The sequence below is a fragment of the Muntiacus reevesi genome, chromosome 9 (genome assembly GCF_963930625.1).
Source record: "Muntiacus reevesi chromosome 9, mMunRee1.1, whole genome shotgun sequence".
Lineage (NCBI taxonomy): Eukaryota > Metazoa > Chordata > Mammalia > Artiodactyla > Cervidae > Muntiacus > Muntiacus reevesi.
This window is the reverse complement of record NC_089257.1, coordinates 15,145,319-15,162,456: the sequence shown is the minus strand read 5'-3', so window position 1 is coordinate 15,162,456 and position 17,138 is coordinate 15,145,319. Positions and strand designations below refer to the sequence as shown.

General features: G+C 60.8%; 2 protein-coding genes across 4 annotated transcripts; one reads left to right on the top strand and one right to left on the bottom strand.

The window, feature by feature from the left end:
- On the top strand, window positions 1-8,379 carry SLC39A13 (solute carrier family 39 member 13). Of its 3 annotated transcripts, none has more exons than XM_065944714.1 (10): window positions 1-144; window positions 1,696-1,998; window positions 4,184-4,297; window positions 4,494-4,618; window positions 5,289-5,393; window positions 5,507-5,596; window positions 6,269-6,319; window positions 6,633-6,761; window positions 6,951-7,050; window positions 7,144-8,379. In XM_065944714.1, the coding sequence occupies exons 2-9, from the start codon at window positions 1,704-1,706 to the stop codon at window positions 7,011-7,013; spliced, it is 972 nt and encodes a 323-aa protein (XP_065800786.1). In that variant the 5' UTR covers window positions 1-144; window positions 1,696-1,703; the 3' UTR covers window positions 7,014-7,050; window positions 7,144-8,379. The 3 variants fall into 3 exon arrangements, with proteins under 3 accessions (XP_065800786.1, XP_065800784.1, XP_065800785.1); XM_065944712.1 differs by having other exon boundaries at window positions 6,633-6,765; window positions 7,144-8,375; XM_065944713.1 differs by lacking the exon at window positions 5,289-5,393 and having other exon boundaries at window positions 6,633-6,765; window positions 7,144-8,378.
- A 1,860-nt stretch (window positions 8,380-10,239) lies between these two features.
- On the bottom strand, window positions 10,240-15,823 carry PSMC3 (proteasome 26S subunit, ATPase 3). The gene is made up of 12 exons (XM_065945217.1): window positions 15,731-15,823; window positions 15,389-15,472; window positions 14,641-14,766; window positions 14,159-14,263; window positions 13,991-14,053; window positions 13,610-13,747; window positions 13,049-13,192; window positions 12,782-12,930; window positions 11,837-11,933; window positions 11,495-11,640; window positions 10,657-10,738; window positions 10,240-10,396 (listed from the first exon to the last, which is right to left on the bottom strand). The coding sequence occupies exons 1-12, from the start codon at window positions 15,806-15,808 to the stop codon at window positions 10,286-10,288; spliced, it is 1,323 nt and encodes a 440-aa protein (XP_065801289.1). The 5' UTR covers window positions 15,809-15,823; the 3' UTR covers window positions 10,240-10,285.
- Between the last annotated feature and the right edge of the window lie 1,315 nt (window positions 15,824-17,138).

Here is a 17,138-nt window from a genome sequence, read left to right as displayed (position 1 = left end):
CGTGGCCGCGCGCTGGGGGCGGCTCCGGGCCCGGGTGGAGGGGGGCGCCGGGCCGGGCCGGGCGGGGCAGGGCCGGGGCGGGGCGCGGTGCCGCAGCTGGATGGCCGGGGCCGCCTGGAGCGCCGCCGCCGCCACCGCCGCACGGTGAGTGACTGCCCGACGCCCGGGGCCCGAGCCCCGGACGGGACGGACTCTGCCGATCCCCTTGTCCAGGTCGGACCTGGGCCTCTCGCCCGGGAGCTAAAACTTCCTTGGGCTCTTCTCCTGTCTCCCCGCGCGTCGTCCCCCTCTCTCCCGGCTCCGCATCCGTCTTTGGCTCTCCCCCTCTTCACTCTGCCGCTCTTGCTTCCCCCCTTCCCTCTTCCTCTCTGACTCTCTCGGTAACCCCCATCTCCTGTTCCACACTTGGGGCCCCCTCACCTTTAACCGTGACCCGCCTCTACCTCCCAAGCCTGGCCTCCTGGCCGCAGTCCCGCCTTTGGTCCCCAGTGGAGCCCAGTGGGTTTCATCAGGGTCCCGTTAAGGCCTGGAGATCCCAGACCCCAGCGTCTCTTCCAGCTGCTTTCCCTCCCTCCCACCTCCATCAGCAGATCAGGAAACTGAGGCAAGGACATCACTGGCTCAAGGTCACAGCCGGCCGGAGGCTGGGCAGACCACATTTAAACCTCATGCCTGAGTTCCCAGGTTGAACTTCCCTCTTGGTTGACTCACATCCAGGTCCTGTGATCTGCCCGCCGGGTGCTCCCTTAACATGAGGAGGGCTATCTGTGCCTTCAGCATGCCAGGCAGACTCACCTGACGGGCAAACTCATCTCACCCTCACGACCAAGGGAGGGAGGCCATACTGATCTCCCTCGGAGGAGGCGACTAAGGGCTCAGAGAAGGGCTTTAGGGACTTGTCCGCAGTCAGGCGAGGAGGGCTTGGCAGCCCACTCCAGTCTTCTTGCCTGGAGCATCCCCATGGACAGAGGAGCCTGGCGGGCCACAGTCCACGGAGTCGCAAAGAGTTGACAGGGCTGAGCGACTAAGCACACAGCACTGCAAGCCACGCAGCTCTAAGCGTGGAGCACAAAGTTAAGGGTAGGTCTTGGATGTGCATCTGGGAGGCTGCTCGTCACTGAAGGAGCCTCTCCAGTCTCACCTCCTATCTGTCTCCAGGCCCCAGGATATTAGACTCATTTCCTAGGAAGAAGCCCTGATGGTCTTGACCTAGGCCAGCTGCTTGGCTCCCGCCACCTGCACTTCCTAAGCTCGTTCTGTCAATCTAGACAGTACCGCCTCCCGCCGCCCCTGGGGGTGTCCTCACTGGGGCGCATCCTGGTAGCCAAGCTTTCTCGCCTGGCAGCCAGACACCCTGATGGGGCGGGCCTGCCGGTGGCTGAAGGGAACCCAGCCAGCGCCTCACCCTGTCATTAAGGAAAGTTTAGCCTTAGGCGGACAGGCTGACATAAAGTCTGGAAATGGCTCCCAAGGAAAAAAAGAAATGTGTGGTCCTTGGAAGTGGGGTGTGGAGGAACAGAGCCCCGTTGCTCTGTGCACCCCTCACAGGGGTCCTCGGAGGCCCTGGGGGAGGCGGGCAGGAGGGCGGGCGCCGTGGCCGCCGGGAGTGCAGGGAAGGTCCGGGTACCATGTCTTCTAAGCAGGTGCACGGCCAAGGGTGGCCGCTCACATAAGCGGCCTTTGTGTGTCTTTCAGCACGTGGCATGCCTGGATGTCCCTGCCCCGGCATGGCGGGACAGAGGCTCCTCTTCCTCGCTGCCCTTGCCCTGGAGCTCCTGGGAGGGGCTGGGGGCTCCCAGCAGGCCCTCTGGAGCCGGGGGGCGGCGGCGGCCTGTCGCCTGGACAATAAGGAGAGTGAGTCCTGGGGGGCCCTGCTGAGTGGTGAGAGACTGGAGACGTGGATCTGCTCCCTCCTGGGCTCGCTCATGGTGGGGCTCAGCGGGGTCTTCCCGCTGCTCGTCATTCCCTTGGAGATGGGGACCACGCTGCGCTCAGAAGGTGGGTGATAGCCCCTCCAGCACCTGGGGGCGGCAGGTGACCGGGGAACCATGCCACTGCCCTTGCTGGGAGAGCCGGGTCTCGTCCCAGGGGGCAGCGTGTCTGAGATAGAGGGCTGGACCAAGTACGGTTCTTCCCCGCGGTCCAGTGAGCCAGGGTGCGCTGTGCTTATTTGCTCATCCGTTTGTGCACCTGTTTATCCTGAAAGACGAACGTCAGCGAACATTCACTGCGAAGCGAGAGGCAAGGCTGGAAATAGGACGCCAGGCTGCCTGGGGTTCAAAGCTTGGCTCTGCCACTTACCGGTTGGGTGGTACAGGGTGAGTTCCTTAACTTCGCTCTGCCTCAAGGTCCCAACCTTAAAAACGGGGAGAATAACAGTTATCAGCTTCATAGATGTTACTGTGACGGTTAAATGAACTAATACTGGTAGAGCGCTTGAAAGACTGCCCAGCCACTAAACAGCCTGGGGGATATCGTCCATCCTGGCTTCCAGACCTGGGAGGGGGGGTTCTTGAACACAAGTAGACCTGCCTCCCCTGAGTGTCACCTTGTACCATATTTAGTGAGTGAGGAGTGGGTTTGGGATCTTACTGAGACATGGGGTGCTGGTACTGGTGGGGCGGGTGGGATGATGCAGGAGAAGACGGTTGCTACTCAGACTGTCTTGATGTTATACCTCTGGGGTGATACACGAAACGTCCTATACAGACCTGATGAGCAGCGGGACTAGGCGTTGTCTCTGGCCAGAGTTTCCTTGCTGTCTCAACCATGCTTAGGCATGGAGTGTGCAGGCTCATGTCCCGGGCTCCAGCAGCAGCGAGGCTGGCTTCGTGTGGCAGGTGGTGCCACGGCGACCCCTCCAAGGGTGGGGGTGGTGGGCCCAAGGTGGGCCATGGAGCACACCACATCAATTAACCTGTTAACGTGGAAAAAAAAGAAGACTGCCCGGCACTGGGAACGGGCTCCATGTGCACCAGCCAGTGCCCCGTACAAAGCGCTGCCTCTCGCTTCGGCCCCGTTCAGCGTGCAAAAGGGTGCTCAGACCCAGAGCCCCCAGGGCGGCCTTCCCTGGAACACGGAGAGGCCAGCAGCCCACCTCCTCTGGGGAGGGCACCTGGGAGATGGGCGCAGGTGTGGCAGAGGGCTTTCCTTGGCTTCCCTTTCCTACGGTGTGCGCGTGTCCACAGTGACATTCTGTGAGAAAGATAAACAGGGTCAGATGGGGAGCCCTAAAGATGCAGGTGCCTGTCGCCCCCAGCCAGGACAACGACACAGAAGTTCGGGACCAGCCCTGGGAAGCTTTGAAGCGAGGGTCCCCCAGGGACTTGTGCTGCCTGCCAGGATTAGGAACTGTTCATTCAGCAGACGGTGAGGCACGCAGCCATGCCGGACACTGGGCTGAGGGCTGGCACCGCATCTGTGAGCGCAGCCCTCTTCAGGCCCGGAGCTCCTGCCCCTCTCATAGCATCCCTGCGGGGTCAGCCTAGGGAGGACTTGGATTGTTAGCGCCGCTTTACAAACAGGGATGCACAGGCACAGAGAAGTTCTCGAGGAGCCCAAGGTTGCACAGCCTGGAAGCAGTTGCTACCCTGGGATCGTACCCCCCACCCCCACCACCAAGCCACCTTTTCCCTCTGGGCCTCGGTTTGTCTGTTGGACCAAGGGTTTCGAGATGGCCCCCTTAGGGCACTTCCAACTCTGGATATTCTAAGTCTGCACAAGTTGTCAGGTCTCTGCCACTTTGCTGAGAGTTCCAGTGGCTGAGGAGAGAAAAGCTCCTCTTTAATAAGCACTTCCTGTACGTGTTGTCATTTAATTTCCTCAGGATCAGTCACTGTCAGGTAGATACAATTGCCCCTACGTTACAGATGATGAAACTGAGTCCTGGAAGTAATCTGCCCAGACTTAGCAGCTGCTGGCTTTGGGAGCCGGGACCTGTCCGGTCTCTTAGCCCTGGAGCAGTAGTGGCTCCACGGGCATCCTGGAGGACACGGTGAATTCTTGCTGAACACCAGCCCCTTTTGAGACTGGAGGCTGGGGGGCCCGGGAAGGCCAGCAGCCCACATGCAGCCTTCCAGAGACCTGCAGTCTGGTTGAGATCACACTAGGAGCCCAGTAAGCTGGGTGGGGAAGGGGTCAGGCCAGGGACTCGGTTCCCAGGTCCCACATCTCTGCCTTGTAGCTGGAGCACGGCGCCTGAAACAGCTGCTCAGCTTTGCCTTGGGGGGACTTCTGGGCAACGTGTTTCTCCACCTGCTCCCCGAGGCGTGGGCCTACACGAACAGTGCCAGCTCTGGTGAGTGAGGCCACAGGCTGGGGGGCCAGGAGGGTGGCGGGCGGTGGGTGGGAGCTGGTGCCCCGGCCTGCAGAATGACTGGGAGAGGGGTTCCTGGACATCTGTCACGGTCCTAGTGCCCCGGTTCCAATGGGGGGCTCCCCACCCCCAATCTGTGCCCTGGCCGGGCCTGGCTTGTCAGTGCTGCCCCCTGCAGGTGGTGAGGGGCAGAGCTTGCAGCAGCAACAGCAGCTGGGACTGTGGGTCATTGCTGGCTTCCTGACCTTCCTGGTGTTGGAGAAGTTGTTCTTGGACAGCAAGGGGAAGGAGGAGACCAGCCAGGTGAGCCCCAAACCCCAGATCCCACACAGGTCAGCCTTCGTTCTGCGGTGGTGCTAGGGCCTGCAGGCCCAGGTTTTAAGTCAGTTCAGTTCAGTTCAGTCCCTCAGTCGGGTTTGACTCTTCGCGACCCCATGGACTGCAGCACGCCAGGCCTCCCTGTCTATCACCACTCCCGGAGTTTACTCAAACCCATGTCCATTGAGTCAGTGATGCCATCCAGCCATCTCATCCTCTGTCGTCCCCTTCTTCCACCCTCAGTCTTTCCCAGCATCAGGGTCTTTTCCAGTGAGTCAGTTCTTCGCATCAGGTGGCCAAAGTATTACAGTTTCAGCTTCAGCAATAGCCCTTCCATTGAATATTCAGGTTTTGAGCCAAACCCTAAAAAAAGAGGGTCTCTTGGCCCTTTCCTGGGAGCTCTGGGAGGCTGGGCCAGCTCGTCTGGAAGGATCCGGGCCCCAGCCCCTGCCGTGACTGGTCCCCGTAGATGCCAGTGACAGCAGTGTGGGAGGCAGAGGGCCTGTTGGGTCTGGGGTCACCCGGCTGGTGGGGCAGCGCAGTCCAGCCAGGTAAAAGAGGTGTCCCCTGACTCCTCCATCTCTCACTCCCTCTGCTTACCCTGGCCGAGTGGGGGGCATCTAATGTCACCTCTCCCCCCTTCTCCTGGCCCTAGGCCCCCAGCAAAGACCCCGCAGTTGCTGCCGCGCTCAATGGAGGCCACTATCTGGCCCAGCCGGCTGCAGAGCCCGGCCTGAGCGCCGTGGTCCGGAACATCAAAGTGAGTGGCCCGCTCGGGGGCCCCCCCTGTCCTATAGCCGCCCCTCCCCGAGTGGCCGGCCCGGTTCAGGCCCGCCTGCCTGGCTCAGCCCAACCCTGTCCCTCCTCACCCAGGTCAGTGGCTATCTCAACCTGCTGGCCAACACCATAGACAACTTCACCCACGGGCTGGCCGTGGCCGCCAGCTTCCTTGTGAGCAAGAAGGTGAGTGAGGCTGGGGCGGGGGGTAGGCCATCGCGATGGGCGTGCAGGGCCCGCATTGACCAGGCGGCCCTGCTTCCAGAGGTGGCCTCCAGTCCGTCTCCGCCACGCTCCCTCCACCCAGCACCTTATCCCAGCCGTCCTCGTTGGGACCACGGGCCTCAGCCAAGCTGCTAGACTCGGCCCCTGCCTGCTTCCTGATGCTTCTCCCCACTTGGCTCCCTCTGCCCTCTGTGCTTGGCCCCGAGCGCTGTCTGCCCTTGAACTGGCCCACCTCGCCCCCCACCTGTGGCTTCCTCCTCCCTGCTGCCTCTGCTTGGAGTGTTCTTTCTCCTGCTCTCATCCTCAGGCCTCCGTTCCAAAAGCACTCTCTCAAAGAGGCCTCTGCTGACCCCTTGTCTCAGTCAGGCCCCCCGTGTCCCATGGCACGCAGTCCCTCCGGTCCCCGTGGCCTGTCACGGTGTGTAGTCACATGGTTCCTGCGTTTACGCAGTCCTTGCCTCTCCACCCCTGATGGTTAGCTTCTTGAGGGCGGGTTCCTGGTCTGTTCCATTCGCTGCTGTATTTCTAGTAGCCAAATGGTGTCCAGCCAGGGACCCAGAGCAGACACTGGTAGGATGAGCGGGCAGGTGGGTGCCCTCAACAGACCCCCCCCACACACTCCCCTCCCTGCAGATCGGGCTCCTGACCACCATGGCCATCCTCCTGCATGAGATCCCCCATGAGGTGAGTGCCACAGGCTCGCCGTGATGAGCCGTGCAGGTGTACAGCTGGTGGGGGGTACTTTGGGTGGGACTGCCCAGCAATGGGGGCTTGGGGGGCTGCACCAGAGACCTGGGGCTGCTCAGCCTACTCAGGCTGCGACCGCCGTTGCGGGCACGCTGCAGCCTCCTGGGGACTGGGGCCCAGCAGAGGGGATGTGGGCCGGGGTCCCAGCGATGGGGCTGCTGCTGGGGCTCAGTGGACCTGTGCACACCTGAGATGCTCAGGGCGTCTGGCCCCACCGGGGCCCAGAGTGATCGTCTGGACCTCCCCTCAGGTGGGCGACTTTGCCATCTTGCTCCGGGCCGGCTTTGACCGATGGAGCGCAGCCAAGCTGCAGCTCTCGACGGCACTGGGGGGCCTGCTGGGCGCCTGCTTTGCCATCTGCGCGCAGTCCCCCAAGGGAGTAGGTACGGGCGTGGGGGGTGGTGGCGGTCCGCAGAGGGGCCCCGGCTGAAGGGCACGGCCGCCCTGACCCGGGTATCCAAGCCCGGCTCTGCCCTGGTCCGCCCCACGGCGGGGAGCGGGGGGCGGCGGTCGGTACACGTGGCCACCTGGCCCCCCCAGCCAGTCAGGGCTCCTCCCCCTACTGCAGAGGAGACGGTGGCCTGGATCCTGCCCTTCACCTCCGGCGGCTTTCTCTACATTGCCCTGGTGAACGTGCTGCCCGACCTCCTGGAGGAAGACGACCCGTGGTGAGCTGCCCGCCGGCCCTGCCGTTGGCAGGCCCCTGCCCGCTGCCCGCCGGCCCGCACGGCCCCCTGAGCCCCGGCCCTCTCTCCCCACAGGTGCTCCCTGCAGCAGGTGCTTCTGCTCTGCACGGGCATCATGGTGATGGTGCTGTTCTCGGTCTTCGTGGAGTGACCGTCCCCAGCGCCCCCCCCTGCACAGCAATAAGACTCGGATTCACTCTGACCGTGTGTGAGTGAGTGAGAATGTGCCTGTGTGTCAGAGAGCGAGTGTGCCTCCAACCCAGGAGGGTGGGGGGTGTGCGTGTGGTGTGCACAGGTGACCAGAGGCGTGTGCGAGGCCGACACTGTGATCCCCGATGCCCGGCCCGCCCACTGCGGTCTCCTCCCCCTGCCACCCTGTGGCCTTGCACCCCCGGAGTCAGCAGTGAGGCACGGGAGCGCCGGTCCGAGCAGAGGCCTCTGTACACGCAGCCGGGAGGAGTGAGCCGCCCAAGGGGCCAGGCCTGCCGCGAGCCCCGAAGCTGTGCCCCGCTGAGGCTTCCGGGGGCCCTGGCCTGAGGGGGGGAGCCCCTGGGCGCGTGCACCCGGCCCCGAGCAGCCAGGGGCCAAGGCTGGGGCACCTTTTCTCGGCTTGCGCCCCAGTCCCTCCTTTACCAGTTCCAAGGCCAAAGAGAGGAGAGGCGGGTGCCTCGCCCCTGGCTCCACTCGGCGCTGATGGTCCTACTGCGCCCAGCGTGGAGCTGGGAGATGCTTTCTAAGACCTGTTCCCCGTCAGCCCTGGGCCGGCTCCTGTTCCCCCCCCTTCCTGGCAGCACCGGCAGCTCTTGCCACCTCCAGCTGCCAAACGGCAGCCAGCAGGGCAGCACACGGCCCCGGGCCAGCATCCTCCCCGTCCGCTCGGGAGCTCCTGCCAGCCCGGGGTCCGGCAGACACGCTGGGGGCAGGAAGACGAACCGTGGCTGCCCACCCCCAACGCAGGCCCCCTTCCCTGGCCCACCGCCGGTGGGGCTGGGTGGGGGTGGGTGGGGGTGGCAAGGGCTCCACGTTGTCAGCGCTCAGGAATGTGCTCTGGGAGAATGCTGAAGCCATAATCCCCAGCTATTTCCCTTGGCCGACGCCCAGGTACTCAGCTGGCCCGCTCCACAGCCAGGCTCCAGCCCCGCCGCTCCGCTCGGCCGTGGGCGTCGGGAGGAGTCACGTCAGGAGGGGCTGAAGGGTTTTACAGCAGTTTTGCTGTGGTTTCGTTTATATCTGTAAATAACCTGTTGTATAGACGAGATGCAAATAAATACACAACGAACTGGCCGCCTGTGTTCTGTACACGAGAGCTGGGTACCCCGCGTCCCCGCCGGGGTGGCTGCTCTGCGCGCCCCGGCTCCTGCAGGCTGCCCAGCCTGTCATCCCCGCCTTCCAGCCTTTCTGCGCATCTCTGCACTCTTAGACTTTTGAGTTGCTTCTCAGAATAGGGTATGTACATTCCACATTTCCCTGGTTTGTTCTGTTAGCTTTTTATGCAATAAAAGCTTGGTACTAGGTCATTATAGCCCACATCACCCCAAGGCTGGTGTCCTCACGGACCTACAAACCAAGGGATTTTTCCCAGCCTGGCCTGAGTAACGTCACCACAGAAGGGAGCTCCACCCACAGTGTCGTCTCCAGGTTTGGCCTCCATGAAATTATTTTTTGTTAAAAAGGAAAAATGAGATCTTTATTCTAAACCACACCCTCCTCTCCAGTGAACACACTGAGAGTAAAGCCAGCCTCAGGCATGGGAGGGAGTGGCTTCCTGGGAGAAGGGGGACGGGGAGCCTCCGCTTCCTGGGAAAAGGGGGGTGGGGAGCCCCGCTTCCTCTCCCACCTTTGGCAGGCTGTCGAGGGCGGGGTGGGGGGGGGCGCATCTGCACCGCATCACGGGGTCTGGTTCAGGGTGTGAAGCCCAGGTCGGCTGGCTCCTTGGCGGGGAGGGCCTGGCTCTGACTAGCTATCTTCAGTGAAAAGGGACCTGCTCTACCTGGTTGTGACAGCCGGGGCCTGGTGGGCCCAGGCCTGGCAGAAAGAAGGAACCCAGGGCTGTCCCCCAGCCCCGGCCCCCTCCCAGGCGCAGTTGCACTCAGCCCACTGCAGGAGGCAGCCAGGTCCCATTTACAGATGGGGCTCCGAGGTCAGGGGTGGGGCCGGCAGTCAGCAGCAGTTCTGGGATCGTGGGCACGGCCCCTCCGAGGGGGTGGGAAAACAAGGGTAAGGGGCTCTTGCCAGAGTGCAAGTGAGAGCCGACGGGGCGTTCTCGAAGGGTTGCTGTTTTAACAGGCCATTTGCGGAGCGGGGAGGGGGACAGTCAAACCTGCTAACGACAACACAGTAGCTTCATGCTCAGTCCTGGGTTTGAATCCTGGCTGTGCCATCTAAGAGCTGTGTGGTCTTGGCCCAGCTGCTCAGATGCATCCATAGAACAGGGCTGCCCAACTGGTGGCTGAGATTGACTAGATACAATTATGCAGAAGCCCCGCAAAGCATGTAGCCCAGGGTGAGCCCTCAGCCAGCGGTGAACCACCTGGTCAGCTCTCAGGCGGCAGAGCTGCAAGGGTGGCAGGCAGAGAGGACCAGCAAGATGGTAAAGGGGTCTGACTGGACGTGGGGCATCACAGGGACGGGGCTGGGGCAGGTCCAGGGGTGGGAGAGGACACAGCGTGACCGGGGTTAGGCCTAGAAGGGCTCTCAGCTGATCTTGCTTGAAGCTCCTTTTTCAGCCGGAGGAAATGGGCCAACAGCGAACAGGGACGTGGAGAAAAACAGAAGGCTTGGCAGCCAGGACCCATGGAGCCAAGGCCCAGAGCCTGGCTTTACCAGGAAGCAGGGTTGAGGGCCAGAGCGCCAAAATTCAAAAGGAAGGGCAACACTAGTTTGGCTTCTGTGTAGGCCCCTCAGGAGAGCTGCAGGTTAACGAGAATTTTCAGAAGCTCAGACTGAGAGGTGGGGTGGAGAGTGTGCAGTCAGAGGGGTCCGGAGGCCAGAAGACCCCAGGGAACAGCTGGGCACACACCCGTCCCTGCCGGGGGGGCCTCGCCCTGACAACTGGTCTGAGGCCCATGGCTCGCTCGGGTTTCCAGCAGCAGCACCGGGGCAAGGGTCTCCGGCATACACCCCGACTCCTCCACCCAAGGCCCGGGGAAGGCAAGACAGACCGGCGGCAGGGACCGGAAACCATCCTTTATTGCGAGTGTTCCCCGGAGGAGGCTCCCTAGGCGTAGTATTGCAGATTGGCCTTCTTCTTGGCCTGGACCTCCAGGATGCCCTCCATGTAGTCCTCATGTGTGAGCTCCGTGGCACCTCTGCGCAGTGCAATCATGCCCTGTGCCCAGACAGACAGACAGGCTCTCGGGTCCCTCCCCACGCCCCAGCCCCCAGGACAGACAGACAGGCTCTCGGGTCCCTCCCCACGCCCCAGCCCCCAGGTCAGACAGACAGGCTCTCGGGTCCCTCCCCACGCCCCAGCCCCCAGGACAGACAGACAGGCTCTCGGGTCCCTCCCCACGCCCCACCTTCTCAGCCCCTCCCTTGGCCACCTCCACCAGCCTGAGCAGGGCGGTGGCATGAAGCGCCCACACTCACCGCCTCCACACACACCGCCTTGCACTGGGCCCCATTGAAGTCATCCGTACAGCGGGCCAGCTCCTCATAGTTCACGTCAGGACTGTGGGGAGGTAGGGGGAGACTCAGTGACTTTTGGGGAGGGGGCAGAAAGAGCAGCTGTCCCCGACATGCTCCCTCAGGCAGTGAGGTCGACCTGCCCAGATCACAGGCGAGTCCCATCCCCACCGTGCCTCTTCCCTCCGCTGCACAGGGCAGGGAGAGGCGGGAGGGAGGGAGGGAGGTCAGAGTAGGTTAGACCAAGTTATTTCTAGTGTCGCCAGCCTTCGAGATGCACCTGGACTCCGGGACACAGCCCGGGGGAGCAGGAGGTTGTGCAGACAGAAGACAGCGATCTGTCCTGACCCAGCACAGCCCTGCGCTGACTCCCCTCCTGCATCAAGTGCTGCACCTGACATGGTCACAGCCCCGTGAGGTTGGAGCACTCACCCCCAAGTCCCAGGAAGGAAACCCAGGCTTATGCCACCTGCAGATGGTCACACAGATCTGAACCCGGGTCTGCCTGGCCCCTGGCAGGGTTCCCCTGGGCCAGGCTGGGCTGTGTTCACCTGCTGGGGCGGGAGAGGCCAGGAACCGGCCCGGGTCAGCACACCTTGCAGTCCCGGGGGAGGGGGTGTGTGCAGGGGAACTCTGAGGATCCCAGGCCCCAGTAAGGTTCTGCATCAGGTCGGGCGCCTGGGAGAAACGGAGACCGCCGCAGGGATAGCGCCGTGTGAACGGAAGGTGGAGGGAGACGGGAAGCCCAGGGAAGTTCAGTCCTAAGAGGACGTCTCAGCACCTCGCGCGTGACTTGACCCACCTGACGTTCATCTTTCGGGAGTGGATCTGCATGATTCTGGCCCGGGCCTCCTCGTTGGGCATGGGGAACTCGATCTTGCGGTCCAGCCGGCCGGAGCGGAGCAGGGCGGGATCCAGGATGTCCACCCTGTTGGTGGCTGCGATGACCTGAGGAGGAGACGCGGCCGCTTGAAGGAGGAGGCAGCTTCGGAGACAGGCAAGGAGGTGGCCCGGCTCAGGGGAGATGGCAGGGGATGTTCAAGACCGCCTCTAATTCTAACTCGAGCTGCGCCACTGAGACAACAGAAGATCCCCTGACCTCTCGGCCCCACTTCTTCTCCTGTGAAGTGATGCCAACGCTCACCTTCACTTGGGTGTTGGGCTGGAAGCCGTCCAGCTGGTTCAGCAGCTCCAGCATCGTCCTCTGCACCTCCCGGTCCCCGGCCTTCTCACTGTCGAAGCTGGACCCCGAAGGAGACACTGGTGAGACCGCAGCTCGGGGGGCGCCCTCCCCTGCTCCACCAACAGAAGCCCAACCCAACCCATCCTGGGGCAGAGAGAAGTCTCGCCCAGCCCAGGGACCAGCACAGAAATGGTATCAGGGGTGAGAGGCTTCTGGGCTCAGGTGCCAAAGTGAGGACAAAACAGTGAGCAAAACCCACTGGCTGGCCTGCGCCCCTGATGAAGGTGCCATCACAAACTGAGCCAAAACTCAGAAGAAATACAGAGATCTGGCCCAGACTTGGCATGGAACAGGGTGCCCAGGCAGCTGTCCCCAAGGAACTGTCCCTCAGGTTGAGATCTGAAGGCTGAAAACACATCACTGGGCAGCCGACCAGCAGAGATCAGGAAAGAAGGAAAGCGCATTCCAGAGAGAAAAGAGCAGGTGGCAAGTCTCTGCCAATGAGTGGGCCTGCAAACCGTGGGGCTGCCTGGAGTAAGCCCGGTGGGCCCGGGGAGGCGAGGGCAGGGATGGGGTGGGGCGGGAGGGGAGCAGGGGCACCACACGGGGGCCCTGCAGCCCGTGGCGAGCCCAGCGTGTATGCCAGGGAGCAGTGGGGAGGCCCAGAAAGGGAAAGCAGGCTCTGCCTGCCCGAGGGTCTGTGGGAGCCGGTGAGTGATGCTTCGGGAGGAACCTGCTGGCAGCTGTGAGGAGAAAGGATGGTGGGGAGAAGAAACGAAGCAGGGAGGTGAGTCAGAAGAGGATGAAGTACAAGCACATGCAGAGAGCTGCCGCCATCCCAGGGTGAGCAGGGTGGGAGCACAGGCATCCAGAGCAACCAGCCTGCTGGCACCCCGCGCCCCTTACCGCTTGGTGCCGATGGCATCCAGCTCATCGATGAAGATGATGGACGGTGCTTTCTCCTTGGCCAGCGCAAAGGCGTCCCGGACTAGCTTGGCACCATCCCCGATGAACATCTGCACCAGCTGGGGGCCGGCCAGCTTCAGGAAGGTGGCCTGGGGTGGGGGTGACAGAATCAGGACAAAGGCACAACGAGAGGCCCCTTCGATTCAAGCCCACCTGGCCGAGTTTCAGCTCCCGCCCGTCTCCCCCCATCCTTCCCAAGGCACTCACCTTGGTCTGCGCAGCACAGGCCCGGGCCAGCAGGGTCTTCCCTGTGCCTGGGGGCCCGTACATCAGCACCCCCTTTGGGGGCTGAATCCCTAAGTTCTCAAACTTCTCCTTGTGGTTCATTGGCAGGACGATGGCCTCCACTAGCTGCCAGGAAGAAGACCTGGGTGAGGAGAGTGAAGCCCCGTGGGCTCCCACAGCCTAACCCTATCTGTAACCCTCCTACTCAACTCAGGGACACTGCCGTCTCCTTGCCCCACATCCAGAGGACAGAACACTCGCTCCCACCAAGGCTGGCGGTGGACTCCCAGCATAGCAGGATAGGGCAGAAGGATGGGCTAAGAACAGGAGCCTGCGCTCCAGTCCTGGCTCCGGCCCTAACTGTCTGAGATCCCAAGCAAGTCATTCAGACTCTCCAGAGCTGGGTCTCCTAAACTGTTCCATGGCCTCTGTTCCAGCTGCCTCCCTTGAGTGCTGCGAGGACAAGACGCGTGGGAGGAAAAGTGCTCTGGTCACTGAAGCAGAGAAACACAAAAGGCTGCTGAGGCGCCGGGCCCCCCTCACCTCCTGAATCTGCTTATCCAGGCCCCCAATGTCACTGTACTGCTCCGTAGGCCTCTCGTCCACCTCCATGGCCTTCACCCGTGAGTCGTACTCCGTGGGCAGGGTCTCCAGGATCAAATAGGAGTCTTTGTTCACACCCTGGGGACACAGCATGAAAACCTCAGCTCTGTCCCACCTCAAGGCCTACCTAAGTGAGTGGGGGACAGGTGTCCAGAGCCGTGAAAGGAGAGCCTCATGACAGAGCAACACAAGAATCAAATGGCAGGCAGCTCCGCAAATGTTCAGAACCCACAGTGACCTGGGCTGGGGGCAGGGGCTCAGCTCAGCAGTAGGAGGAACCTCGCTGGAAAAGGCCCACCCGGGCTCAGGGACACCACTCACCACCAAGTCTCCCGGCTTCAGCTTTTCGGCATCCACTAAGCCAATCACAGGCAGGAAGTAGGTCTGCAGAAGGATTCCAGGTGCAGCCTCAGTCAGTCCTCAGGGAGGCTCCTGAGTCCTGTCCCGCATCCCCCTCATCCTCTGCAGCCCTTGCTGAGCCAGCCTCACCTGCCGTGTAGAGGTTTTGATCACTGCACACTTGCCCTTCCTTTGGGAGTCTAGATCGATGTTTGCACCGTCTTCCTCTTGGTCATTGGGATCAACATCTAGAAGCTGGGAAAGAAAGCAGCTCAGATCCAGAGGCCTTGCTCAGCCCCCCTGTACTCTGCAGAACCCAGCACCTCTGGGGCCTAGACAACCTCAGCACTCCCAGGGCTCGCCACCCCTACCTCACCCCTCAGCCTAGCCCTGAGCCCAGCAAAGGGCTCGTCTACCTCCTGAGGAAAAATACCCAGTAGAAAAAGAAACATGAAGCTTCCGATGCCTTTTCAGGCCTGTATATTCCCCTAAAAACTTACACTGGGGAGGAGAACCTAAGAGGTTTAGATCCTGCATGCAATTTAGGCCTCAAAAGGCCTACCCACTCTTTCCCCAGTGGCAGGCCGTCTCCAAGCCCCAGCGACCCTCTTCCCCTCCACACACACACACACCTCGATGACGTTGGAGACGAGATACGGCAGAGTCTTGTTCACTTTGATTTTCTCGCTGTTCTCTTTGATCTTGTCCTTCATGGCCTGGAGTTCGTGGGTGACTCGCAACACTTCGCTCTTCATGATCTGGGGTGAGGGTGAAATGTTCAGCTTTACCCCAGCTTATCCGAGGGCCACGGAATTGGAGCGCCTTATCCAGGCTGCTGGAGGAAGCCTCCTGCACCCACCCCTTCACTCAGCTCGAAGGCTCTCGGAATGCTCAGCCTGACTGTGTCCACAACCAGTAAAGGTCGAAACAGGAGGCCCATTGGGAAACCTCCAGAAGAAGTAGTTGTATTCAACGGAAAAGAGCCAGATTGAGTTGAGCAAACACAGGTTTCAACTTCTGCCTTTCGTTACAGGCTCCATACCTCACCGCGGTAAAAAACAAAACAAAACTCTTTTAGCCTCAGTTTGCTCATCTGTAACATGGGTATTTCTTCAAAGACAGACTTTCAAGAGGAATACTTCCCAGACCAAGCTGGGAACGGCAGTCAGACCATTCCCCCTCTCAGGCCTGGTCGCCCACCACCCTGGCCCTCTCCCGTCCCTTTCTTTCCTCTTTTTCTGGTCTGAGGAGGAAACCGCGGCGCCCACGCCTCTCCGAGGGAGGCCGAGGACGGCGCGAGAGAGGCAGGACGCGGTGGGAGCACCAGGGCCTGCCCTGTGTGGGGGGACGCGGGCAGCGAGAGGGGGCTTCACCGCCCACCTTGATCTCACTGTCCAGCAGCCGTGTGCGCTGGATGATCTCTTCTGTGGACATCTTGAGAACCTCCTCCCCGATTCCATCTTGCTATGAAAAAAAAATAATTTTTTCTTCTTAAATTCAAGGCAGTTAACTCAGCACTGTGACTTAGCCAACTCTTCGCCTCAATTAACCCACTATGCGCCAAAAAAAAAAAGAAAACAAAACCCGAATAGAGTCGCGACCAAGCGGCCCCAATCCCGGGACCGGGCTCGACCCTGACCCCCGCAGGCACCGCCTCCCCTCCCGCCAGCGGGGTCTCCCGGTGGCCCGGGCTCCAGAACCGCCGGCTTCCCCAGCGCGAACCTCAGCTTCGTCCCACACGGTCGCCATCTTCTCCTGCCGAGTCACTGGACTCTCGAGTTTCGGCAGCAGATTCACCATTTGGAGAAGCAGCCTGAAGGTTAATCCGGACGGCAGCCGCGGTGAGAGATTAATATTACCTCTCTTTACGTCCGCTCTTGACTAGTGAGATTCCGTCAACAAGTCCTGACTCTTGAAAAAAATTAGTTTGGGCCGCGTTGCGGCGGCGAATCTGCTGCTCGGATTCAAAAGATGAATCCCAGGCCACAGGACCCGCCCCCGCGGCCGCTGAAAAGTTCCCGCCCTCGTCCTGTTTCTGCCGCAGCGAGAGGAAGAGCGCTATTGGCTGGCACGTCCAGAGGGGGACTAGAAAGGGGAGGGAGAAAAGACCCAGTGTCCCCAGGGCCCTTGGGAAATGTAGTCCTACTCTGGCGGGTCACAGGGCGCTTTTGAAGGAGGGTTGTGGGGAGCGGTCTTTCAACTGCTGAATTGGCCTAGGATTCTGCAAAATGAGTGAGCCTCATCCAATCAGTTGAAGGCCTGAATAGCTCCAAAAGGCTGAACACCCCCAGAGATAGAGGGAACTCCTTCTTCCTGACTGTCTTGAGCTAGGTTTCTTCTAGGCTTGGGTTCTGTGCTTAGTCGCTGAGTCGTGTCCAACTCTTTATGACACCGTGGACTGCAGTCCGCCAGGCTCCTCCGTCCATAGGGATTCTCCAGGCAAGAATACTGGAATGAGTTGCCATTTCCTCCTCCAGGGGATCTTCCCAACCCAGGGATCAAACCCAGGTCTACCCACCTTGCAGGCGGATTCTTTACTGAGGGAGCCACAAGGGAAGCCCAAGAATATGGATCCAGGCTTGGGACTTACACTGAAATATCAGTCCTTACACTTGATCCTTGGAAGAGAAGTTTTGACCAACCTAGACAGCTTATTAAAAAGCAGAGCCATTACTTTGCCAACAAAAGTCCATCTAGTCAAAGCTATGGTTTTTCCAGTAGTCATGAATGGATGTGAGAGTTTGACTATAAAGAAAGCTGAGCACCGAAGAATTGACGCTTTTGAACTGTGGTGTTGCAGAAGACTCTTGAGAGTCCCTTGGACTGCAAGGAGATCCAACCAGTCCATCCTAAAGGAAATCAGTCCTGAATATTCATTGGAAGGACTGGTGTTGAAGCTGAAACTCTAATAGTTTGGCCATGTGATGCAAAGAACTGACTCATTTGAAAAAACCCTGATGCTGGGAAAGATTGAAGGCAGGAGGAGAAAGGGATGACAGAGGATGAGATGGTTGGATGGCATCACTGACTCAATGGACTTGAGTTTGAGTAAACTCCAGGAGTTGGTGATGGACAGGGAGGCCTGGCATGGTGCAATCCATGGGGTTGCAAAGAGTCGGACACGACTGAG